The 27,041-nt window shown below is 37.7% G+C and overlaps 1 protein-coding gene across 5 annotated transcripts in view; it reads left to right on the forward strand.

The window, feature by feature from the left end:
* The window catches only part of MEIS2 (Meis homeobox 2), a 173,407-nt gene that overhangs the window by 9,658 nt on the left and 136,708 nt on the right, over positions 1 to 27,041 (forward strand). For all 5 annotated transcript variants that reach the window (XM_041400162.1, XM_041400170.1, XM_041400188.1 and 2 more), the window contains one exon: positions 6,302 to 6,416. In XM_041400162.1, coding sequence (XP_041256096.1) covers positions 6,302 to 6,416 — 115 coding nt within the window. The remainder of the gene's footprint in view (positions 1 to 6,301; positions 6,417 to 27,041) is intronic.

Here is a 27,041-nt window from a genome sequence, read left to right on the forward strand (position 1 = left end):
ACTCTTGACAGATTAGAAATCCAACATTTTAGCCATAGAAGAGAAAGATTAGTCTGAATATTAAAACTTTCAGCTCTCACATGAGGAGATACTTAACTTTGTACTTTTGGATATCCAGACAACTTAACATTTCTTTACTATTTCTCCTCAAAGAATGGTCTGTGCAAATTCCTGACGTTTTGCAGATTATAAAAAAATAAAAAAAGTATAGTACATACCTCTTCCAGTAATACAATTAAATCTTCAGGTAAGGTTTCACTGAGTAGTGAAGAAGTAATTGGGGGCCTGATGCTATAGTCTGCAGGTATGCCACACTTTTGTGGACTTCAGTGGGAGTTTCGAGAAACAGCAGATTAGACCCCAAAGGTGCCCTTTCTGTCTGTAGTGTGTCAGAAGGAAAACTAAGTAGCTAACTGCAACGATAATAAGGCAAACTTAGAATTTTCTGTAAGACTTAGGACATTGCTGTAGGCCCTTTCTTTCTTTTTTTGTAGTGCCTTCTGAAGGGGCAAAGAGCATCAGGGACTTTCCTAGACTGTAGATAGTGTTCCTGCTTTTTTATGGGCCAAGGTATGCTTCTGTCACCAGCTGAAGTCTCAAATTTGAATGTTTTAACTGTAAACTGTTCTCTCAAACTGAACCAATAATGTTTTTCAGTATCTTTTTGATAACTGTGATCCCTTTTGGTTTGAGTTGTCTATCAGTCTAGATGAAGTGTAGCCACACAGAATGACATAGAAGGACAATTAAAAAAACCCAACACCCCCTGATTTTTCAAGTCGCAGTTCCTTGGTGACAGGTGGATTACATGTCTGATTTCAATCTTAATTAGAAAATACAAAACACACAGCTTTTCAGAACGCTGCCATGTTCTAGGAGCCGCAAAAATTGCTCCCGATGCTTTCTTCATGTGCAAAATCAAGGGACAAGAATTAAAACTTGCACATATATACAAAATATCTGATAGATTGCTGTGCCTTATTTTTTTTGTTTCAATTGTGCAACCAGTACAAAAAAGTAATCATCTTAAGTAGGCACCTTTTGGAAAATAAACCCGAACGATAACCAGGAGTAGTCTTTTTTAGAAAACATATATATTATGTCAAATTAGAGTTTTTAATATCTTTTTGTCTTATTGAAAGTCCCTTTAAATAGTAGGTTTATTATTAAATGCAGTGGACATGATCTCTAAGATACATCCTGGACTTCACACACACCAAGCATGGACACAGACACACGCACAGAAACCCGTGTGCACGTGTGCAGTAGATTGCCGTGTCCTGCATAGTCTAGAATAGTTTCATATCCTGTACCTAGATACAGATCTTTGGGGTATCAGTCACATCAGTCATTCCCCTGTGTTTACATGTGTTACTTGTAAGAACAAGGTGAGCAGGATTTGGATTGTTTTTGGTGGGGATAATGCAATCTGTAACAAGTAGTTCAGTTTGTAAAACTGAAAAATAACTGAAACTGTATAACTAAAAAACAAAAAAAATCTGCAAAACTGGTAAAATTAATTTACCAGACCTTTGAGTCCAACCACGTTTAAAAACAATAAGCTTTATAGCCATTGTAGTTTCTTTTATAAAAACAAGTTGTGTTTTGTTTGTTCTTTTAAGATAAACGATTTTTGCAATTTCATCTGGTAAAATTATGTTGGGGCCTGATCCTGTCAGAGTTGTATACTTGAAACTTCAGTTAAAATATGTGAGTCAAATCCTGCTTAGCTCACTCACATGGGTATCAGCTGCCCTGATTGATTTTACTTCCCAGTTATAAATAAGAAGCAGATTCCTTATGGTTAATTGAGTCTTTAATATCACCATAAAAAGCAGTATGAGATCAGAATCAGCCCTAGCAGGACTACATACACTCACAAAAAGCTAGCCAGACTTTGCCCAGCAGATATTTTGGACTTACAAAGTAAGAATTGCAATTTGTCAGAAGCTTATCCTATATCAAATTTCTCTGTTACAACATCTCTGTTTAAGAAATTCTGTAGTAGTTAAAAACTCTCATGGTTTTCAGCAGATTTTCAGCATCAACAAAAGAGAAATGTGTCAGATTGGCTTTGTATGCCTTTTGTCCTTTCTGTTGCTCTTTTCTAGATTTAGCAAAATTCAATGGTGGTGCTAAATCAATTTTTTTTTTTTTTTTTTTTTTTTTTTTTTTTTTTTTTTTTTTTTTTTTTACTTTCAAGGGAAAAAAAACGCTGGTAAAATTGTGTTTTCTAGGGAAGGCCATGTGTGTAAATGAGAAACAGTGGATAGCAGTGGAGTGATCTCCTGTGGCCCTGCTAGTACAAGCTTTCCCCATATTGTCTCCTGCTTTTATATTAATTACAACTTGCATTATCAGCTGTGAGTCTGTAGCCCAGCAAATAGAAAATACTGCCCCTGGAGACATAGCTTCTTGTATCTATTTTCCATCTCCTTCTATTGTGCTCTACTCAGTATTCACTGCTTTTCTCCTAGTAACACTGCTCTTTAACACAATTAGGTAAGAGCAAGAGGAGTACCATATTTGGCTTCCAATTATTAGAACTACTGGGAATAGATACATGTGTGCTGTTCACTTTCTATGGTATCTGGCATTAGTTTAGGTCATACACGTGAGAAATTTTTATAGTGTGCGCACGTACACAAAATAGAAAATTCCGTTTTGGCAGATGCTATCCACACACTTCAGAGTGTTTCTGCAGTATATTACTAAACTTGCAAGAAGAAACGAGAAGTCATGCTAGCAGTTTGTGTAATTTATCTAAAGGTATATGTTTGGCTTCTTTGTTTCCTTCTTTAAAAATTTTTTTTTCAGCGGGATAACTCAATGCATATTTTCTTGAAACTAACTGAAAAATTGCAACTAATATTAGTGGGCTTTAGACTAGGATATCTTCAGGTACTTGAACTATACTGATGAAGTTTTCCAGTGAAGCACACTTTAAAGATGCCATTTGATCTTTTTTTTTTTTTTTTTTTTTTTTTTTTTTTTTGTGAAGGTGTGCATAAAATAAATACTTATGATAGTCATTAGGCCAAGAATTTTTTTTGAGAGATGTGAGGTTGGAAATGGTCTAGGGGAGAAAAAGATCAATTCACAGACTCGTTCAATGATTTTAGTCCAAACCAAAAGAATTCTGCCTTTTTCTGAGTCTGTAAACTCCACCCCTAAAATTATTTGTCATTTTTTATAATATTAAAGTCTAGCAATTTCTCTCCCTTTCAAATTCCTTCAGCATTCTACTGTTGCATTTAGTAAATATCTTATCTTATATATTCTGTCCTCCAACAAAACTCTGCCAAATAACTTCCTCAAGAATACTGTGTCATGAGAAATACATTGAATTCTCAATCAATACAGTGTGTCTTTCTCAAACCAGATCTACAAACTGAGGTCAAGAACAACTCAGCCTGGAAGAGACAGCAAGTGTTTTCAGCTGGGGGAAGTCTCATTCAGTGATCCTTTCAAAATTTTTGCAGCTTTGAAACAGAAAGGCTGGCCTAGATTTTGAAATATTGTATGATAGATTTTGGATGACATTCGCCTTAAAACATGGCTGAGCAGTTACCAGTTAATTATTGTAACTTTCATACATGTGATAAGGAGCTCCAACAGCAGCCAGCACAAGAGAGCCTGCAGTACACAAAATTAGCATAACTCACTGTGTTCCATGAAAAGTTTAGCCTAGGTGAACATGTTGCAATTACTATGTTTTCTAAAAGAAGGTTCCAGCACGATGTTGTTGGAGGGCTAAACTCATGCTATGCTATTGTTTCTTTTCTTTTTCATGTATTTCTTCTAGCTCTTTATCTGATTACCATCCGGCAAACAGCTGACGCTAAGAGGCTGCAGAGGGCTGAAGAGCTCCTGTCTGCTGTTTGCCTTCAGCTTGAAGCTATTTGAGTGGCTTCCTAAGTCAGAGATAAAAAGAGAAGCTCATAGGCACAACTGTGTTTTAATCCAGGCTGTAAAGAAACTTGCACAGTTTTTGCCTTTTATTTCCATCTGAACTTTTTGCTAACCTTATTTTCAAGTTTTTTGTTCTTTTTAATAACACCTGGGCTGCTTCAACTTTCAAGATTTCTCATCTTTCTTTTTGTGTTTCTCTCCACCTGACTCTGAAAAATGATGGTAATATGTGGGGGGTTTATTTGTTTTTCTTGTTTTGTTTTGCTGGGTTTTTTAAATGAAACTGTGGGGAATAACAGTATTAAATGGAGAAGAATAACACAATAACCTCAATGAATATAAAACATTACTGTTTGGTCGCAGTTTTTCCTGTTTTAGTTCTGTGTGAGGAAAAGTAGATCAGTCTTTTAGGTTTTGGAGGGGCTGGTGATTTTGTGTCGTAAGTGCTCTTGTGCTGCATGCTGTGCTGACAGGTTAGGCAAATTTCAGATCCTGACCTGTCTTCTGATTTTACTCATGTCTTCCTGTCATGGAACTGCATACATGGGTGTATGTGTGTGTCTGTCCTTGTAAGGTGGAGGGGATTTGGATCCTTCTTACCCTTTGGTCACCTGAGACTTTACTGGGAGCCTTTTGAAGTCATGGGCTCTTTGTCTCTGCTGCGATCCAGGTCAGGCCCGTCAGATTTATGTTGCTGGGTATTGTAGCAAGCCGTTACTTGGCAGTTCTATCCTGTGTTGCTATACAGCATGTGGTACTAATCAGTGCTAGAAGATTACTTTGAGATGTTACTATATAGATTTTGGGACTTGGTCCCAGTCACACTTACACTGTATTTTACAATGGGTAAATCAGTTGATTATGTTGAACTTACTCCTACTACACATTGATGTAGATGAGGTCAGAATCAGTCCTGCTCAAAGAATTTATCCAACTTGTCACTTGCTGCTTTCAGCTTCTCCTCATGCTTTAATATTCTAGTGTTATTTCACAATATAGATTTAAACCACAATCAAACCTAAGCAACCTAAGAAGTAATTTTTTTTTTTTTTTTTTGAGGGGAGATTTGTTGTTTGTTTTGTTGTTGGAGTATTATAATGTGCTTGATTTAAGTTGTCGCATGCAGGTGACAAGTAATGCAGGTCCAACCCCTACTCTGATCTGTTTCATGTGTTCTTGCTCTCCTTTTCTGCCAGAGGAAATTCCATCTCTTGCCTGCCTTCATGTGGTGCTGATAAAGCTCTTCCTGTACAGTAGAATTCCTGTTTTCCTTTAAGCAACAGCAGGGTATTGGGAATGATCAGGAAAGGGGAGGAGGACAGGAGGAGAATACACTCAGCAAAGTAGCACTAAACTGTAACATTAAGTTTTCCTCACTTATCCTTTTAAATAGCAGCTCCTCTCTCTGGGAAAGCCAATACCCAATAAATTAGAAAGCATACATGAGTTATGTGACTTAAGTACAGTAGTTCAGCTCTTACTTAGCCAAGTTTTGAAAACTTTGTAAGTCCGCCTTCTGCATTCCCTTTTGTAGTGTTTTATGCATAGTAATGCAGAAGGAATTACACGAAAATCACCAAACATGTTATTTTGTATAATCACCTGGTGGTTGTTCTTGACAATTCTTGTAAGCGAACTGTTAGAGCGATAAATCTAGAAAAGTCTCTTGAAATGTGTCATATCAAGGTGCTAGCTGGGGGTGAGGAAGCATCTTTCCTGGTATATAATGTCTTTCAGAGAAAAGCTGCTTTTTTGCCTCACAACTTTGACTTTGTTGGAAGTTTTTCCAGCATTTAAATGGGTGACAGAGAGGTTAGGGAGTGAGGACACACTCCTCTCCCATGCATGTTCTCCTGTACTTCTTGAAAAAATTTCCCTCCTCTTCTCCCCTTACTGCTGCAGTCAGTCTCGGAAAACAAAGTGTGGGGAGATAGTTTGTATACCAAATATTCTGATCCCAATGAGAACACCTAGCATCATAAACTATGTAGGTAGATACCCTTCCCTCCTCTGCCTCTCCTCCCCCTCCTACTACCCTAAGAAACTAAAAGAACTCCTTAAGAAACTAAACTTACGGGTTTTTTTGTCTGTCCTGAAATATTGTTTTCCAGTACTATTCAAACAATTAAATCCAGAAAACTCTGTGGAAAGTTTAAAAAGAAAAAAATCTGTCCTGTGTTTTAACAAGTAAATCTTTGTATCTCCTCTGCTTGCCTTTGCTGAAGAATTGTTACACTGTGCAAACAGTATAGGTGTTTGGCACATTTCACAAATGCTAATGTGTATACTTTCCTCCCCTTCCTTCCCTCTTCTCCCGGTTTGCTTTCTGTTCTTCATTTGCTATTGGAATGGGAACCGTGGAAAAAATTCCTTGGCACTCTGACACCAGAATCCTTCATCTTGGAGAGACCACGATGATGCAACCTCAACGCACTCGGCAGGCACACCAGGGCCCTCCAGCGGGGGCCACGCTTCCCAGAGTGGAGACAACAGCAGCGAGCAAGGTAAAAGGTCAAACTTTTTCCCTCCACAAAGTAGGCATGACTAAAATAACTCCAGCTTTTTTCATTATATCAGTACATCTGCCTTAGAGTAAACATGGAGTGGCAGACTTGCAGCATAATCAGCTGTAAGTTAGGGAGACGGTATTTCCTTTTCCTAACCCACTTAGCTGAATTTTATTATTATTTCAAAGCTAAATATCTAATCTTCAAACAAGCTTTGTAATAACAATTGATTAGTTCTGCCAATTCCTTTACAAATTTGGTTATCTACAGTTTATTTTTGTGTGGTGTAAGTAAATATAATGACAGACATACTCTCCAGCTGCGGTGCAGTTGTTTGAGTTGAGTTGAGTTAAAGAAGGAGAATTTAACCTGTAGTTTTATATGAGAAAGAGACTTCTATGTGAAGTTATGAAGCTGCTAAATTATATAAAGTAGAAGCAAACCCTGAATTAGACAGAAAAATGTTTCTTGAAATGTTTGCATGTACAGATTTGCTTCTGAAAATCTGAATTCTGAATGGTAAACAGAGAAACACCTGAACTGCAAAACCTCTTTTGTATCTATATGCAGTGAAAATTTCTCAAGGTTCAGGAGGTTTGGTTATTATTTTAGGGTTTTTTGTTTTATTTCCTACTGCATTGCACCTTATGTGTGGTCATATGCATCCATGCTGAGTGAGTGTCAAAGGCTGTCATTCTGTTATGATAGTGTTTTACATGTGCTCAAAAGAAGAATAACTGACTCCAGAAGGTGTAAGAGTCAAGCCCTCAGTGCTAAACGTTGGGTAAAGATGGCCTGCTGTCATCCTTGGATCCTGACACAAGAGCAGATTTTTTTCTTTTTTCTCCTTTTTTGATTTTTTTTTAGTCCAGTTTTACTGGATCAAAGTTTTTTCTTAAACCAGAGTTTAAGGTGGACTCCATTCTTGGTTTTCTTTGCAAACATGGTAAGCTTCTGCCAGTGAGAGAGACATTACCTCTCACCATGAGATGTTTCTCCTACATCTGCAGTGTTTTTCCTGTCTTTTTCCCCACATGCCCAGCAGTGCCAAAGGACAGGGCTGATATCCAGCTAGTCTTGAAGGATCCCAAAACTGGCAAAGGGAGAAACCTTCAGGGCTGAAGTTGCTTTGACTCTTCTCATGCTGCAGATTGACTCCCTCCATGATATTTTCCATGCTTAGACAGCAGAAGAGAGATGTGATTTCATGTCTCTCACATGGCCCACTGCTTGGCACAGAGCTAGTTCCCCTCATCTGCCCGATGATCTGGTGCTGTACCCGTTGCAGTTCTAGGAACTTGCAAAGTTTGTTTCTGGTAAAGTGGTTTGGTTTTGTCTTCTATTTGTAAGAATTGTTTATACATTTGTAATCTTATTGCTGATAGAAAGCAGCCATGGCATAGGGTGTGATCCAACTCCAAAATGAGTCACAAGGATTTTTTGCTGTGGGATTAAATTGGAAATGTACAAGACCCAGCATGAACCATTACACCTTCAATAGCTGACAGGGAGAGCTTGACTGCTAAACACATAATGGTGTTATGTCTCTTGGCTGGCCATAGGCCAGAATACTGTTGATCAAATGTGTAGGTGGTATATTGTAGCTGAAGTGCTTGGCGTTGATGATGATTTGCTTGCTCAAAAATGATTCCTTTGACTGGTCTGCCATCTTCATTCCATCCCTAGGGAGAAAGTTTCCTGAGACCTGTATAGCCACTCTGCTCCAGGAACACCTTAGAAATTAAAAAAGTTCCTTCAGTGAGTGTGCTTGCTATAAAAAAATCGCTTGTATACATATCCAGGGATCCTGCATTTCGTGGTCTCTGATCCCCTGTCGTGTAACTCTGGGTGCTCGGGAAATATTGCTAATCATTAGAAAAAGCAGTGGATGACTACTACAACACTTTCCTTTCGAAACATGTTTCTGCCAATATATATGATTTCAACAAACCTGTTATTCATTTCTGTGGAAGAGGAACAGCCTCTGAGGGGCCAAATCAGTCACCAGTGCTGTCCAGTCCAGCAGGGTAAAACACTGCTAGTGTGTTTCCCTTTGTGCTCATCTGGGCCTTCGAAAAGGGAAGCTGAAGTCCAGTGGCAAATCACCATTCCATTCAGCTGCTGGCAGCTGAAAGATTATTCTACAACACCAGCAGAATTCCCATTGGAGATGGCTCTGGATTGCTCTCACCCTCTCAGTCCTGGGAAGGAGTAAGGAGAGTGGGGTCTGTCTTGAATTTTCTTTAGGTTTTCCTCAGAGGGGCAGAATTAACTTTATAATTCCTGAGCTAGCAGTGAGCTGGTCCCAGACAATGCCAAGAAGGATACATGCCCTCTTGAGCTATTCCAGTGCAGTTACTCACTTCGATCATCTTGGTTTCCCTGCAGTTTTGCCAAAAGCTTCCACAAATGCTGCTTCAAGTATTCCACTTGCCCCAAAGGATTTCTTGGAAATGGGAGCTCATTAGAGAGTCTTGGGTTACATTAGCAACTTACAGTCTTCTCCACTAATGCCTGGTGGCAGCAGAGATTGATTCATCCTGGAGTCAGTCTCTTCTGGCTTTTGAGAGCACTTTTTTCAGGGGTCTCTGCTTTTGCCTTGAGTGTATGATGTGCATCCTATGATATTTTTAAAAAAATATTATTTTCTTTTATTTTTATTTTATTATATTTTGGGGAGGGAGGAGATGGAAAGGATTTGGGTGAGTGATGACTGTTTTTTGCAGACTTTTTCTGCATGAGGTAGATACGTTTATTGCCTGTAAAAATCAACCCATAATTCTTACAGTTTGAAGCGAATAAAAAGGGTGTAGACATTTTGTCTCTTTATGGAGGACGGTCTCTCCACTACAGTGTATGGCTGCCCTTTGGCATCAAAAGGCTTAATCTAGTCTGTGTTTGGTATTATTAGAAACATGCTGGCATTGGAAGAGTTAAGTAAAGGGCCTTCAGGCAGTAAATGTTGAAAGATTATCCTAATTTTATTAGTGGTGAGTGTCTATGTTGTTCTTAGCATGTCACCTCACTTGTTCAACAGAAAACTAAGCTACACAACATATTGATCATCTGGCAAACCAAAGTAGTAGTGATCTGTAATCCACCAAGCAGTTATTGACTTTATTCCAGTTCAGATCCACAAATGCAAATCAATGCTGTATAAGACTATTTTAAAGATTAGTAATTATGTAGTAGTTCCAAACCAGTTTCTCCCTGCCCCGGAAAGAGTTAAATGTATCCAATAATAAAAATAAAACACTCTAAACATCTTACAAAGGAGAAAAAGGAGAAGCTGATTTAATGGTCTAATGAGGCCATCTTCCAGAGACTTGTTTTGTGTAGGGCTTGCTTTGACCTTTCGCTTTGCTCAGGAGCCCAACGCTTCATTTTTCACATTCTTGCAATTACGTTAACGCTTCAAGCATTTCTGACTCCAAGTCAGCTAGCAACACCAGGCATAACTCAACACTGTGAGTTTTTCTCCTCTCTGTAGATTCATTAACAGGTCACCGGGGTCCCAACTGAAATTTAAAACTGACTGGTTCTGTTGGGTTAGCTGAGTTATAGCAAGGGAGATGGCAGGAAAGGGGGTGAGAGAAGGGGAGGGGAAAGAGAAGACCCTGGGGTTTTTGCCAAGGAATATATGTGTAAAAAGTCTAAGTGGAAGATTAAAAGGTGTGTGTAGCTTTATCATCCACCCTTTTCTTTGGAGAGGAAAAAACACATCTGAAAGTCTTCTGGGGTATTGTGTTTTCTTTATTCTTTGTGAAACAAAGTGAAAACAGCCACTGCCTTTACATGAAAGACTAAATGACTTCTAGAATTTGGCATCAGTTTGTACCACAGTGATGGATATGATGCTTCCAGACTTTAATTCCTATTTAATTTCTTTATGGGATATTACAAATAATGAATATGGCAGATTATGCATGAAAAATGGGAAATAAATCTTTTTAAGGTTTAAAAACATGTGGTCTGCAGGAAAGCACCAGGGAATAATTTCAGTTTCATATTTTATGGTACCAGGATTGTATACCTGATCTGTTATATTCACAGTTCACTCACTCAAAGGGCCTGATCCATCCAAGTCATATGGAGGTTGTCTTCCTTCAGGACCTTTCAGGAAGTTCAGCATCTTTTTAGGATTAGACCGGGGGTGACAAACTTGATCATAAGTAAGAAGCCAGAGATTAGAAAATTCTGATAGGTTATAAAGCAGTAAAAATATAAATGAATATCACATTTACTTTGCTTTACACATGTGAGTGAGTAATTTGTTGTTGTGTGGCTTTTTAAGCTTGAGTTTTTTTTTAAAGTAACTACTTGTGCTGAATGATCTGCCCCTTTATAAATAATATCTGAGGCTACTCTCTAGAGCAAATCTCAAAGTAGTTTAGATGCATTTCTGTGCCAGCTTCATGTCTGTCCACGATAGCTTTCTTTGGCAAGGACTCCATAATCTGGTTCAGGACAAAATCAACTAAGATATTAACTGAAATGAAGCATCCATCACAGGTTAACTCTCTGATGCTTGTTGGAACAATTAAGTTGTATTATTTCTTACTCAATATATACCATCCTGTAATATAGTATGTAAATCAAATTTGTTTACAAGACTAGATGATAAAACCCAAAGGTCTATTTTAATAGTAGAAACTCTACTGGCACTACTCAAAACTTAAAATCAAACTCAAGTAGTTAGAAAAAGGAGAGGGATATGTTGATGATAGCAACAATTAAAAAAAAATATATATATTCATGCAAAGTCCTGGGAAGACAATCCAAAAGCTAATGCTACAACTTCTTTTCCCTAGTTCTCTAAGTGTGGTAAGCCTGCTGAAGCTAGTATGCATATTCATCATAAAGATTCAGAACACATTTTTATTCCTTTGTGTTTTTACCTATAAAGCGATAGGGTATGGTTTTATTGGAAGAGAGCTGCCTTCTGTAAGAAAGGAAATTCCTGAAAGGCAGGCTCAAACATCCAGACTGAAAAATCAAACTTGCTAATAAATAATGCTTCACTGGAGATGCATTATTTCAGAAGGCACAGCTCTCATAAAGGTGAACTGTATGAAGTATGAAAAACTCTTAAAGAACAATGGCTTTTTTCAACTGAGGAAGATACAGGAAGCGAGTAGCCCTTATTAATTCATCTTTTTCTTTCAAGTTTGAGGGGCCCGTCCTTGTGTTGATATGTATGAGTAATTCCCATTAATGGTGATGGGAGTTACGCATGTGCACTGACAGAAGAATAGACCCCTTAGTGTTCAAAGCACATGAAATTTACATTTTTTCCATTGCTGTAATTGAGATGTTGACAAATTGGAGAATATTGATGGGCCTTTGTTTTAAGTATTTCTTGCCAAGTTTGCTTTATTTTTTCATGGTTTGAACAATGGTGTGGGTTCAGCAGCAATGAGTAATAAGGGTAGAGTAAAGATAACTTTGATTTCAATATTTTGATGTGCCAATAAGAAATAAATTCTTAGGCAAATGGAATATGTTGTTTTAATCATTAGCTATGCATGAAAGAAAAATTGATGTTGACATCTTTGCTGTAAAATCGTTGTAATGGGGCCTTCCTTACAATTCATTTTTGTAAAATTCATTTTGTACATTTTGCAGCAATTGAACAATCCCTGCACTGTGAATAGGCAGAATTCCCAGAAATACTGAGACAGTTGGCCCAGTAACTGCTGAGCTCACACTGCACATCACATGCACATTAACCATGATCATGCCAGAACCAGCTTAGCTAAATATAGTCAAATTTTGATATCCTCCCATCCTTTCTTTTATTTCTGTCTATTGCATGAAAAAATAAATGTTTGCTGACTCCAGCAATTAAACAATAACCACAAAAAAGATGTGTGTCCCTACCCACTGTTCAATAAGTAGCATTAAAATTTCATAGTGAATTTTCACCTCACTGTACATTTTTCTAATAATCAGGCGGGTAGCGACTGCAGATTCCTCACCTTTTATTAAATTACAGTTTAGAGAATGTGTGTGTGGTGTTTAAAATGCTATACTTGTATTCAAGTTACTCACCTCTCTCTTACCTTTTAATCCATGTAGGTTTGTATATTTAGATATAGATAAAAATCTACATACACATTTACTTCCATATTTGTAGTATGTTTTGCTGGGGTTTCAAAAGCAGCCTAGTAAAACTCTGTCAATGGAATGTTTTCATAGTGGCAGTAATCTCTTTAAAATAACCCTAAATACAATATGACAGATGCCATCTGGAATAATCTTTTGCTAGTTGCTTTCAACTTTTATTTTTTCCTACAGCTAAGTTCATCTAAAACTGATCACTTACTGTTATGGTAAACATAGTGAACTCTTTCCTCCACTTTTCAATGTTCACAGAAAAAAAGTACATTATTTTACTTCAGAAATTGTTACTGTGGAGAGGTTTGTCTCTGATTTCATGTTTCTGGGTATTTTAAAATATATGTACGTGTATATGTGTTATATATATTTATGTATTTGTATTTCAAAACAAAAAGGTAGGATTCCCCCTTAGGCTATTCCCTCCATCTCAGACCCTATTCAGCCTAACCCAATTTGCCTCCAAATGCTAGATAACATCCCATTCACTAAATTATAATTGTATGTTTGCTACAATATTAATGGCTTCAAAATGCAACACATTCAAATATACAGTATTAAGTGCTTAAATATCTTCCTGTGTTGTTACAGACTAATTTCTTCCTATATATACCAATTTATTTGAAAGATCTAGTGTTGGAATCTCTGGATTTTTTTTTAACATAGTTGTGTAAAGGGATGTCTCCTGATGCCTGTTAGAGTTTAATTTAGAGTAGTAATTAAACTTGAATACTGCCTCATAAACAAAAGATAAACAATAAACCAGCCACGTTCCCTGCTGTTTCATAGCTTTCTTTCCCAGATGTTTTAGCCTGATAATTTTTACATAGTGAGCTACCTAACATGGAGTGCTATGGACAGAGGTCAAAGCCTAGTTCTTTGTAATTGTTTTATAAAAACTTTTCATTAATGAAATACTACAGGGTTTCCTTTGTATAGCAGATAAAATTGTCTGATACCGAAGGACACTCATTAATTGACTTTTTAATTCTCTCCCTCTTGTTTATTAAGACAGCTCTTATTTTAAAAAAAGCAACCCATCAGCTTTATTTTAACTGTTGATGACCAAGAAATGCCTCTGTTTCTTAATAAGGGGGTGCCTGGGCAGTACATTGGAATACTCTGTGTCATCCTTAAAAAACAAATGCCCTTGCAGGAGCTGCTCTCTCCATGTTGATCCTAAGCAACGACGGAAATGTTCACAGTGGAAGGCTTTTAATTTTTCAAGCTGCTCCTGAGGCTGCCGAGGCCTGTGTGTCCATCTCTGGGCCGCTCCTCTGTCAGCCATGATCTTTCTAATTGCCAGGTACTGGTAGGCCGCTCAGCTGCAGGAGCCATGTTATTTTCACTGGGTGGGGTAATTACTGAAAGCTGAGAATAGCTGCACTAAAGACACAGGGATACTTTCATGATCCCATTAGCATAAGAGAGGGTAAATTATTCATGCCAAGTGAGGATTCTATGGGGAAAAGTATAGTTAATGCACATAGTTTTTAAATGTATCCCTTTCTGCTCTGAGACTAAATTCTTGTTGGATTCAGTTCTCAGACATTTACGGGAAAGCTCTAGTGGCATGTTAGACGCAGTTCATCTCTCTCTGTTTGCAGCGCTCTCAATAGAGACCATCTGGCACAGATCCAAAAGGTGATTAAACAAAATGATCAGCTCTTGTTGCTGTGTTACATGTCCAATACTCTGGATTAAAAAACATGACCCACAACAGTCAGCTAACAAAAATTTTTTTTTCCTCTTTTCTGTTCCTCTGTAAGAATTCAGATGGTCCACAAATGTCTATGCCATCTTTGTGTCCTTATGGCCCATAATCATGAACAGGTTGTGCAAATGGCTCTTTCTGTAACACGGTCTGTTCCAGCAGCATAGAAACATCTCATATTAATTGGGTCAGTCTAATGTTCATAATGACATGGGGAAAAATTACCCAAATGTGTTCTTATAGTAAACACTTAAAATGTGCCTTTCTCCGATTAGAAAGTGAAATTTGACATCAGGCTCATGTAGCTGATTTATTTTTTAAGATGGATGGAAAATCAAAGCATGACACTGTCATCTGCTTAAAATAGTTTAAAGCCCCTTCTAACCAAATAAAAAAAAAAAGGCGGGGGGGAGGGGTGAGCTGTGGTTTAACACCACAATCAGGGAATGAATTTACAGTGCTATTCAGAAGAGTACTCCCTTATCATAAACAAGCTGATAATCACACTGAATCTAACTCCCAATTAGCTCTTTCTTTGCTCACGGAGATCAGCATACATGTCCTCCTTAAGCCATGATATGTTGCTGTTGAGTCAGACAGAATGTTTGTATACCTTATGTCATATTCTGAATGTAAGGATTAATGCAATATATTTACCAGAAAACCCATCTAATCAGCAAGGTAATTTTTCAAACCAATCCCTTCCATGCCTGAGTTAAGGTAAAAATGCCAAGACTGTGAAGAGGGGACATATGTATCTTATCTTTTTGGGGTTGCATCAAATGCCAAGTACTAGCGTAAATTCAACAGAAACCAGACATTGTTGGGAAGTAATTAAAGAAATATTGAAATTAAACCTACCATATGAGTGAAATATTTGTAGGCCCATTTTGTTGCATGCATAACAATTCGCATGGAATTGAACACTATTTCTTTCTCTTGTACATCTAGAGTTGTACTTTGCTAAACGTGACAGAGGAATCACCTCTGTAACTTCAGCCGTAGGATTGGAGGGATCTGTTTAATGCTGAGGGTGTTTACAGTCCAAAATCAGTAGATTTACTTAGAGGAGACATTTATTTAAGAAGAAAAAAAAAAGAGAGAAAAAGGACTGAAAGCCTCCAAATCTATGCCAAGAAAAATAAAATTCCACTTTTAAAAGTTTAAAAGAGCCACTGTCCGTTTCCTTTACTGTGCAAGGTGGTTGTGGTTTAGCCCCAGCTGGCAGCTCAGCCCCACACAGCCACTTCCCCATTCCCTCCTGCCAGTGAGATGGGGGAGAGAACCTGAAGGGTAAAAGTGAAAAAACTCATGGGTTGAGATAAAGACAATGCAATATGTAACGCAAATTCATTCAGTTCTTCCCCTCAGCAGACAGGTGTTCAGCCATTTCAAGGGAAGCAGGGCTCCATCATGCGTAAGAGTGACTTAGGGCAACAATTACATCACTCTGGATGTCTTCCCTTTCTCTTTTCCACAGCTCTGTATGCTGAGCAATACACTGTATGGTGTGGGGATAGCCTTCTGGTGAGCTGGGCTCACCTATCCCAGGTGTGCGTCCTCCCAAGTTCTTGTGCACTGCAGCCTCTGTGCAAGTGCTGCTCAGCAACAGAAAAACCCCAGCCCTGTGTTATCAACACTGTTTCCAGCACAAATCGAAAACATGGTCCCATAATAGCCACTGTGAAGAAAATTAGCTCTACCAGAACCAGAATGCAGGTGAAAGTCATGGGGCACTGACCTATCTAGAGTGCTCAGGGCAGGAGGGCAGGCTCACCCAGCTCAGGGCAGCCTGGTGAATGAAAGGGACCCCAGTAGCCTTGTGGGGCTTAAGACTATTACAGGGCAACTCATACTCTGTTATCATGCTGATTTTTGATTGATTTTTTCGCTGTACAGTACTTGTTGAAGGCCCTCTACAGCATCAAACACTGCATTATGGCACCACACATTGTAGTATGCTGGCCTTTTGTCTTAATGCCTTGTCTTTTTGCCTGAGAAGAGGAGCGCTAACTGCTCCGTGATTCTTACAGCTCATGAGCAGCTTTTATATCTATATAGCAGGGGAAGTAGGACAGGTGAAGAAGATTTGACAGCTGTGTTTATCTAACTCTTAATGTGATAATGTGATGCATTTGTTTACAGTTCTGAAATTTCAAACCGTTCTGATTTTGAATTACTGTAAAATGTTGTTTTTCATTTATAAAATCACTTCTCATTTAAGTAACTGATTTCAGGGTATGAATAAACCTAAATCTAGTGTCTAAATATACTTTCTTAGTGTAATTTCTAGTAACAGGTACTACAGGTTGCTAAAGTTGGAGCTGAGGCTGCAGAAAGATTTATATAGGCCAAAGTGAGTAATTTCTCCTATTTTCTAACTGCCTATTCACGAAAGTTATTGTATAATTCAGATAGGTTTTTCATTCACTAAAAAATCAAGCCATCTACATGTAAGTCTTGATAAGCTGAGGATTTTTAGTCAGATGAGTGTCTGTATGTTTTAGGAGATCATCTTCAAATAAATGCTTGGCATTTTAACTAGTGTTTTCTACTGTTGTGCATGCAGTAAATGCAAAATAGTATTTTAAAATGTTTACAAGAATAACAAAGTACACCTGAAAATGCATGTAGAAATTTAGACTTGCAACTTTCTGGAGTTATGTGACCTATAAAAAAATCAGTGTTGTCATAAAGAGAGGATAATAACGGGGGAACAGTGACAGCCACCTTAATTATCGCACTACCTGCAGGTATTATCCAAATAACAAGTGTGGTCGCTGGGAAGATGTGTTATTTTGGTGGGCTCCCCTGGAGTTGCTCAGCCTTTCATGAGGTAAAGGTGTGTCTGTCTACCCAGGAGCAACGAACTGCAGCATTGAATCTGAGGGGACCTTGTGTAGGGCACCTGCCCTCTCTGACACGTGTTCTTCCCCATCTGTGCAATGGGCACTGGAGGTCCATGAATTGTATGGAATGGTCACCTGTTGTTGTGGACTGCTCTGGTATTCCAGGAATGCATGTTTGTGTAGAAAATTCAAGTGTGTTCTTTTCTTGGCCTCCTTGAATTGCCTAAAATAAGCTCTGGATATACTGCATTTGTAAATCGTTGTATTGTTTATTTAAAAACACTTTCTCTTTTTTTCCACAAAGGTGAAAACATAGGCATGAAGTAGACTTGGTCTTTCAACTTTGTATTATAACTTTGTTTTTAATGAACAAGGCTTATGAGGTAGTAAAAAAAGGATGGCATGGATCACATCACTTCTTTAGTAACGTTTTCACAAGGATGAAAAGTCTAAAGTGGTGTTTCCAATGTTTGAAAAATCATTGTATCACTATATATAGGTATTCCTTGTTTAGTGGTTTTGTTTCTCTCCCCCTGAACAAGCATACCAATTGTAGACCAAGGAAAACTTGGATTCTGTGCTCATATTTAGCTCTTAGAGACTCAAGGATAATGAAAAGATTATAAAACAAGATTATAAAATGCACTGGTTTGTTGGGTTTTTTTTTCCCTTCTTTAGAAATTCCTTAGTACTCTAGATCTATAGAATGGGTTGTGATGCTTAGTGACCTTGGACATCAATAGCTCTGTCTTTTAAACATGGACATTGATTTTTCTCATCCTGGCATGAGAAGATGTAGTATACCCCCTGCTTTGTTGCCTGTGAGTTTTCAGCAGATGCAAAGGCAGTGGTGGCTAAGAATAAAAGCTTAGGGCATCAGAGATGGCAGCACTATCATGAATAGTCTGCTTTCTATTTAGAGTTTTTTTGTTAATTGTGAAATACATCTTAGCTGTTTGAGGGGGAGTTGGTAACCTTTTTGTGTTACTGTTTTACAGTTGTTTATTACCATCTTCAGTCTAAAGCACACCAATCTAGATTTAGTACCTGGCTTTCTACAGAACCTAAGCATAACATTTTAAAATGCATCAACTAGGTGTCTTGATCACAGTACTCATGAAAGATCTGTCTTTTGTTAATGAATCAGTGGAGGACTATCCAGAGAAGGTTTGAAGGAAGGTAGTGTGAGTCAGTTAAAAGCAGAACGTCCTTCTCAGAGGAGAGAAGAAAAAGGCACTGTTCCCATAAGATCTCGATCCTTCTTGCATGGAATCAGTAGCAAGAGCAGGGGTGCTACTGCTTTCAGATATGCAAAGTTTGGGTCAAATGCATCCCCAAGAATGAAAGCAGAGCATGGTTCTCCTATCTTAAAAAACAAATGCACACAAAAAACACCCTATTCATTTTTTCTTAAATTTCCATAGGAACTACTGCCATTAAGACATGTAGGATCTACAAAAAGCCATAAAGTTCTAATATTTCCTAATATATTTTGGAACAAAATTTCATCATACCCTACGTTCTAGAGGACAAATGTTAATAAGCACTGGTGTTTTTATATTTGCACGACAAAGTTTTGAATAATTTTTCTCCTCTGGTGGTTTTTATACGTTAAATTGAGCTTCAGAGAAAAATTAATTTGTGCTTTCAGTTCAGTTAATTTCTTGAAATGCCAACAGTTTTGAAAATTTCTCTGTTGGAGAGATTAAAGCTTTGCAGTAAACTCAACTTAAAGGAATTTTACTGTTTCTCTTTGATTGTACTCAATATATTAATTCACGTAGGTGTGGAATTGGAGAAAGTAAATGATTCTTTGATTTCTACTGATACATTTGGGTGGTTTATAAGTGACAGCCCCAAAGCCTGTCTGGTTTTAGGTTATTTGTGAAGCTGTCTTTACCCTGGCATAAGGAGCTAACTCAGGGAAATTGTCTGGTGGCAGAGTTGGCACAATGGCCCTGGTGACCCTATTCCTACCTACAGCCGGGGCAGTGAGCCCAGGAAAGAGAAAGACAAAGTGGTTTCCCCCTGCTTCACTGACTTCCCAGCTGCTCTGAGGCTGAAGTCCATTGCTAACTCCAGATGCTCAAACTTGCACTGAGTGCTGTCCTAAATGGCTGGCCTCATAACTCATGGAATGATCTCCAATTATTTTATGGATGGTTACCTTTGTACACCCTTGGCACTATACATTCCTCATGCACAGGCTAGGATTGGGGACTTCTATTTTCTTGTGTAAACAAAGCATTTGCTATAACTGACAAGGATTGGTGGAGCAGCCATGAAAGCGAGACGGGGGAATTCAGCAAATTCTCTATTAATATGTGATTTGTACCATGAAATTTTTTGACAACCCTGGCATTTAATTCTTAAATAAGTCAAGAGTGCACTTTTCCTTATAATCTTGCATTATGCCCACCAGCTTGCCATGGTGACGCTTGTTTAAGCAATTACATATATTTAAATTTTCCTTGGGCCTCTCCACGTACAGCTGCAAGTTGGTCATACCTTGACTAAAGGCAGCCCTCATTCACAGGGAGTTCAGCAGAGGGAATATGGCAAATACACATTTAATTTTATTGCAGGACTTGGTGCTAAGGTTTTAAATAATTTACGAGCGTAAAATTGGGAAACTCACATGAACTCCCTCTCTAATTTTACACTCCTGACTAAAGAGGACGGAACATCGCACAAATAGCACAAATCAAAAATTTTCAGCTTGAAGCTTCCTTCCTAATTCCTCGCACCTCCGATTTACCACTTACTGACGGTTCTCCATTTCGTGGGACTCATGACCCTGTACATCTGTTAGAGGGGATAGTTTGGAATGAGCACAGCCTCCTACTCAGAAGGACCGCAGTGTTCTCTTAGCTCCTACTAGATGCTTGAACAAGCAGAGGGCTTAAGTGAAATCCTTTAGCTGAGCCAAAATCTGTTCTTATTTAGGGACTAATCCAAAGCCTGTTAAATCAACAGAAAGAGACTTTGGTTGACTTCAGTGAGCTTTGGATCAGGCCCCTCCTTCCTAATACATCTGAAATCAATGGAGGTACATTGGGCTTCTGCCAGTAAAAAAGAAAAAAGAAAAAAAAAAGATAAGGGTTGTCCTTGTGCTTTATTTGTACAGTACCTAAAATACTGAGGTCCTGGTGCTCAAACAGTATCCCAAGTGCATCATTGAGACAACAGGAATTTTGACTTGTTTATATTGCTTGGTGTTCATGGACTTCCATTCAGCTGGGTACATAATTCCCTTGTTTAAAACAACCATGTATGCTGTGCATACCCCTCATGCCCAAACATTATTTTTCTTTGCTAATGTTTTATATAAAGAAAATTATTGCAAAAAGTAAAAAAGGAGGATGTCAGTTTTTATAGCAGGGTTCTTTGTTCTTGTTTTTCATTGCTCTCAGATTGTTAATAAAGCTGTTTTGAATGAAAAATACTCAGGCCATAGAACATGTAAAACCTAATGAGTGTAACTGTCAGCTCTCCGCCTTGAGAAAATTATTAGAGCCCCATGTGTTCTCTACAGCCAAAGGCTGTCACCTTTATATTATTTCTTCATTAATGCCTTTTATTTTTATTTCTCAGTATTAGGATGAAGTCCAAACTATAATCTGACACTTTAAATATTTTAATGTAATAATTAACATTATGGAGATGGCAAATATTTTTTAGGCAAGAAATGGCAAAGGATTAAAACTCCTGTGTATATTTCAGCATAGACCTTCCACTTTCAGAAGTGCCTATTGCAGCTGAAGTAGGACCTCAGTCTGGCAAAGGCTGTTACATTGCGTTACTCTGCATATTGCGAGTCCTGTTACTGAAATCAAGAGGCCCACAGTGGGGTTAATATTGACCACCTCAGCCTTTGTAGGATTTGTTTTCAATTGACACTTTTGCTCTAATCAAAAGCTACAAATATTTTCCTTAAAGTTGGTAAGTTTTGTCTACTTTAGCTTATTAGAGTTTTGATTTTATTTCATGTGCTTCTGAGTTCACTTAAGATTCATTTTGTGTATTCAGACACTTAGCATATTTTGTGCAAAACATCTGTCACAATGTGAAAACGTATTTGAATAAGAAAATATTTCTGGTTCATATTTTTTTTTTTTTTGAGTGGTAAATTTAGACACGTATTTCTAGATGCAAAGTGTTAAACATAATTAATGCTTTATTTTATCAGACATATTTAGTCAGCAGTCTTTTATCCCTTTTGTGTAAAAAGGTAAATTCCATAAGTTTATAGTATAACAAAATTAAGTTTTGATTTAGAGGTTACCAAAATGCTTAATGCATATAGATGTCTTTCATTTTAGGGAAACAGGGATAGGCTGATCTGTGCTAAAATCCCATATGACTTACAATTCTGTATGTTCTCTTCTTTGCTTGTGAAAGGATCTTGAAAAAAATTACTGCAGTGCTCATACTTCATCCAAGAGAGAAGTAACAATGCAGTTTTCCAGTTAAAAAGACATAATAAAGAGCATCATATTAGTGTATTAGTGTATCATATTAGTTTTAAGGGACAATCTTTCAGTTTAAAGGGAAATTCTCGTAAGTTCCCAAACTCACTTTAGACATAATTGATGCTGTATATCTTACACTCTATATGCTCCTGTTTTCTCGATTCTTCTGTCAGAAAAACGAAACTCATCCTACCTTATCTACTTCAATAAAATCTTCTGTGGTTCATATCTGCAATGATAGATAAAACACTTTCATTTATTCATGAATTGGCTATCCTAATTATTTCTGTGAGTTAGATGCTATTAGCAGTTCATATTCCCAGCTCTGAGCATAGTTTCAGATAAAGTGCTGTGTATGAGCAAGGTTTTATGAAAGAAGGGCTTTATTGATTTCCTTTTTTTGTTTTTAAAGATCTTTCATTCATGCTATTAATCTATAACTCAGCCTACATATTTGCCTCTTTTTTTGTTATTTTGTTTTCCCTTCTGAATCTGAATTTGGGCAGGCCTTTCTAATCTGGTAATTCGTCACTGACATTCAGGGTTTGGTTTCAAACCCCTCTCTACTTTCTTGTAAACTAATCCTACAGTCCTAAGACCACCAAAGAGAATGTCATTTTAGCTAGAAGTCCACACAGTCAGAATTCAGGTTTACTGTATGCCAATTAACCCTCCTTTAAGCTCTTCCAAATGGCTATCAATCTGGTTTGTTTAAAAGAAATAAGCTGTCCTCTTATTTTAGAAATAGTAAAGAATTTTACATCTTTCTAAAGCAATTTTCTGCATTCTTAGTGACTTCATTGATGTGAATGTAAAGTACACAATAGGTCAAATTCTGACTTCAGTGGGAGTTGGTGGGAGCACAGTCTGTACATCTGAAGGCAGAATTGATTCAATCAGTGTGCCTGTGCAGCAAAAACATATCTCTGTATAATTTGTCTTCATATAATCAGTGAGTACAGATTTGAGTTTGTTTCTGATGCTACTTTCATGACTGCCTTACATGAGCTCGGAGGAGCTGCTCATGCTCTTGGTAGGTGTGTGTGTGGGTTTTTTTTTTTCCTTGTTTATTCACAGATAAACATTTTACATGCTTCCTTAGAGAATTTCCTTGTAAGGTTCAGTTATTCTCAAGAGACCGAGCCCGTAATTTGTAAACTATGCAAAGAGCACCCTGCAGCCGAGGCAAACCCTCAAATCATCTACTGGGACCTGCTTTGCTTGCCACTGCAGTACTCTTGGGTGTAAAGGGTCCTGTAATGAGCAGGATGTACTCACTCATGGCCAGATGTCCAGTGGAGGATCCATGCATTGGTCCTCTGTTCCAGCTTCCATCAAACAGCTGTTTGTTATAGTACGATTAATTTTATTTTAGATTATTTGAGAATGATATTGTTTTTGAATGTAAAAAAACCCCAACATAATATCCTCTGCTCTTACGCCTTCTCCATTCTCATTAGCTGTTCTTGAGTTGTCTGTCTTATTTCAGTGGGGCAAGGTGTAATTTCTGTGAGCAAAATGAGATAATTACAATCCAAAAGAAAAGGGAGAAGGTCTGTTGGCAGGAATGTTGCTGTTAAATTCAAGTGAAATCATGGTTATTTTACTTGTGTGCTTTACCTTAAAGCTGAGTAAAAGCTGTATCTTGCACTTTCAGAAGAAAGTCTTCATTTACACCAGGCTTCTTATGCTATTTATGAGTTGGCAGGCTTGATCCACTCAAATTTTACTTTCTAGATGCCTTTTTATAACAGTCCTTTAAACAACTTGTTAGGAAATGCCTTTTTTTTTTTTTTTTTTTTTTTTTTTTCTTAGAATGTCATAGATAGAAAACATTGGCTTTTAAAAATAAAGGGTTTTTCAAAGTGGTTTAGACCTTTAACATAGCATTAGAATATTGCCTTCTCTAAATCATCTCCCATATATTAAAAAGCAACAGTCAGTTTCCTTCCTGTCCTGCAAGTATTTAAGGTTATAACATTAGAAATTCTTAGCTTAGCTTCCACTCCTCCTCCTTTTTTCTTTTTTTTTTTTTTAATTTAAGTTAATGACTTTGGAAGGTGGTCTCATAGTTGCATTAAGTATCCATGAAGGTAAGGGTTTTTTCGTAAGGGTGATTTTTGGTAGTGTTGTAGTCTTTATTTGGTAGGTTTGGGGGGGGCATTGTTTTTTTGGGGGGTTTTTAATAGTATAGCAAAGAACAGTGGGACATAAACATTTTAAAAGTTCATTTTGTAAAATGTAAAGCACGAACAAAGCTTTATCATGTCTTGCTTGAATCAGCCCACATCTGTTACAAGAAACTGTAGAACTGCAGACAGGCGATGGCTTTTCTCATGTCAAGGGGAATCCACTGAATCTTGGCCTTCATTTAGGATTCCCTCCTGATGAGCAAATTCCCATGACCGCTTTTGAAGCTTTAAAAGCTTTGGTTTTGTTTTAAAAGGCCTCTGAGCATAGGCAATGTTTTCATAGGCATTTAGAAACAAAAACTTGAGCTTTTAAACCTTCAAATGTCGTTGTGGGGATTCACTTGGCTTCTCAGCAGACCAAGTCTGAGATAACACCTGCAAGAAGTGTGTATCTGTGTGTGTGTATTTTGTCAAATTGTGATGCACCATCTCAACTGACCCACAAATGTGACAGTGGTGCGTGTGTAAATCTTATTGTTATGTTTTGCTGTTACTCAGTTTTAAGAGCAAACTATTATTTTGGTTCTGTGGCACGGCTGATGTGCATAAGCCAATTTTGCTTTTAGATGTTTTAATTTCTTCTGCCTCTTAGTCCTGTGATGCAAACTCTGACAAATGATCTTCAGAAAAACAGACTGAGTTAATGTCCATGGTTATGTTTCATTGTCTAAAGGGTACTAGGTTTTTAGCTTCAGTCATACTTTTTTTGTCAACATCAGTTGCACAATAAAAGGTAGTTTTCTATAAATAGATGGGTTATACCATATGTAAACCCAGGTCTGTGATTGCTAGATGAGAAAAAATGTTCAATAGAAATGAGTGAACAAATCATCAGACTGATGAAGTAACAGAAGTACTTATTTGCACTCCTTTTCAGCTCCATCTCTATGTGTCTTAAACACCTGAGGTGAAATTTTGTCATGTTTCAGACGGAAGGGGATTTTCAGAATTAAGGATAAATACTAAATGAATATATTAACACTGCTTTTCTCCTGTCCTGTGCTGTTCTCAAAACACCTGTTAAAAACAAACAAGCACATATTTCGAATTGATGATACTGACTGGCAAACTTGGCACCAAATAACCTGCTGAAACTAAAATGTTGATGCAGAACATGTGCTTAACTTAACAGTCCATAACCCTGTTTTTCGAACACTGAAATACCTACCCTGAGGAAAGCTCATAAAACGAAGGTCTTTAAAGTTCGTAGATCAGACCAGTGAAGCTGCAGCCATTTTTAAGAATGTGCATCTTCGTTGATTCCTATTAATTCAAGATGGCCAAGTGTATAAAATATGAGACATGAAAGCACTGAAGATTTTTTTTTCTCAAAGTGTGCTTTCCATAGGTTCAGTATCTAAAGGAAAGAGAAGAGAAGGGGTGCTTGGAGGCAAACATTCTGCAGCTGAGAGGACTACATATTGCAGACAGGTCTGAAAGAATCTCTGCTTGGTTTCTAAGGGTATTTAATTGAGCTTTTTACAACATATAATGATTAATTCTTCTAGAAATTCCCAGTGCCCTTAAGATTCTATTGCTTGGGATTAGGTTGAGCAATTTGGCATATCTCTAATCGTGTTTCCCCATGTGTAACATTTCAGCCATGTCTGTCTTACTTTACTGTTAAATATATAATTTATAAACAGATAACAATCCTGATAAGCTTGTTTCAATCCATTCTAGAATGAAATTACTTGTGTTGTATTACATGTGATAGCTTCAAACTGTCTTAGAAAAACTGCACTCAACAAAGAAGAATTCTTTGTTATACTATTTATCTGGAGGCACTGGAAATTAAAAATCTGAGCTACTGCAGCAACCAGGACCTATTATTTCTGAAGTGTTTCCCGAGAAATAAACTTTCTGCATCCGGCAAACATGAATTTGTAAAAAATATGGGAATCCAGAATTTTCCCTTTTGCACTTGTCCACAAAGGGTATGTGTTTGTTACTTTTAAATGAAAGAAATCAGAATGGGCTATATTAAGCTGAAACTAATTTTCTTCATTAAATTCTTCTGACTGTGTAAGTTTTCTGACAAAAAGCTTACAGTCTTCCATTTCACCAAATATGTGCACTTTTTTGGCTCTAAACTATATGCTTTGCTGTTAGACATTTTGGGATATGGTGGTTTTATTTCTCTTTTGTGGGAATAAACCAGACGCATCTTCTTGTGCTGAATAGCCTGACAGAAAATGAAAATAGAATTTTTAAGCTGCGAATTGGCAAAGGGGAGTCAGACTGGTTTTTTTTCCTCAGTTTTCCTTACTTTTTTTGATAGTTGAACAAAACTCAGAGGAAAAAAAACATGCTGTCCTTAACAAGGAAATTATTTAGAAGTGCAACGTGTTTGCGTATCTGGATAAGAACAGTGCATTGTTAGGAGCAACTGCATGAATTTCATGATGCAACCTTTTGACAACGGAGTGTCTGCTGGAGACATCTGTGAGGGGTGACCTTTCACCCTAAGGAAGAATGCTCTGAAGGTGGGGAATGCCGTTATCTGTCCTGGCCCACCATCCGCAGGGGCTCAGGGGCTGTCCTGGCCCACTGCCTTCCTTGCACCCGCCTGGCTACATGGCTCTTCAAATATAAATTGGATGAGCCCAAACTGAGCAGATTCTCCTGAAGAAATGTTGAAAGCCAGCTTGATTTTGTCTTGGTGGGAAGGCAGAGGTTAAGTCAGGGCCTCAGACAGTATAAAAGTAGGATGAGACCCTTAGCCTTTAAATAGGCTCATTATCTAATAAGGCACCTGAAGAAGGATTGCTAATACCTGATGTGCCTGCCACTCTCTCAGATCCTTTACTTTTGTAAATCACTTGGTACCACTCTCCTGGAAACCTGTACAAACAGCATGCTACCCTTCAGACACACAGGTCCAAGTTACAAACTGCAGACACAGGAGGTATCAGCTGTTTCTTTTTCAGATGGTGGGAAAGGGAAGGAGAAGGGCTGGGGTAGGTAGGGGAAGAAATAATAATTGTAAAGTGCTGGAAATGTTTTCAGACCAATGTATTTCTGATTTTCATAAAAAAATAGAAAGTCCACTATAATGGTTGTAGTCTAAGAAACTTTCTGTTATTGTATTCTGTTGAATTCACTCTGGTACAGGTGACTCTGAAAAGCAGCATTGAGTTGTTCATTGCTGCTTCTGGAAATTTGCTGCTGTATTTGCAGTGCTTATCCATGGACAGCCAGGCCTTACTGTTAGTCAACAAGAACTCACATGCCATTTGTTATAGGTGAAGTGGTGATTTCTTGCCTCAAGTGGCTGT

Source organism: Onychostruthus taczanowskii, unplaced genomic scaffold (genome assembly GCF_017590055.1).
Source record: "Onychostruthus taczanowskii isolate IOZ18803 unplaced genomic scaffold, ASM1759005v1 scaffold1, whole genome shotgun sequence".
Taxonomy (NCBI): Eukaryota; Metazoa; Chordata; class Aves; order Passeriformes; family Passeridae; genus Onychostruthus; species Onychostruthus taczanowskii.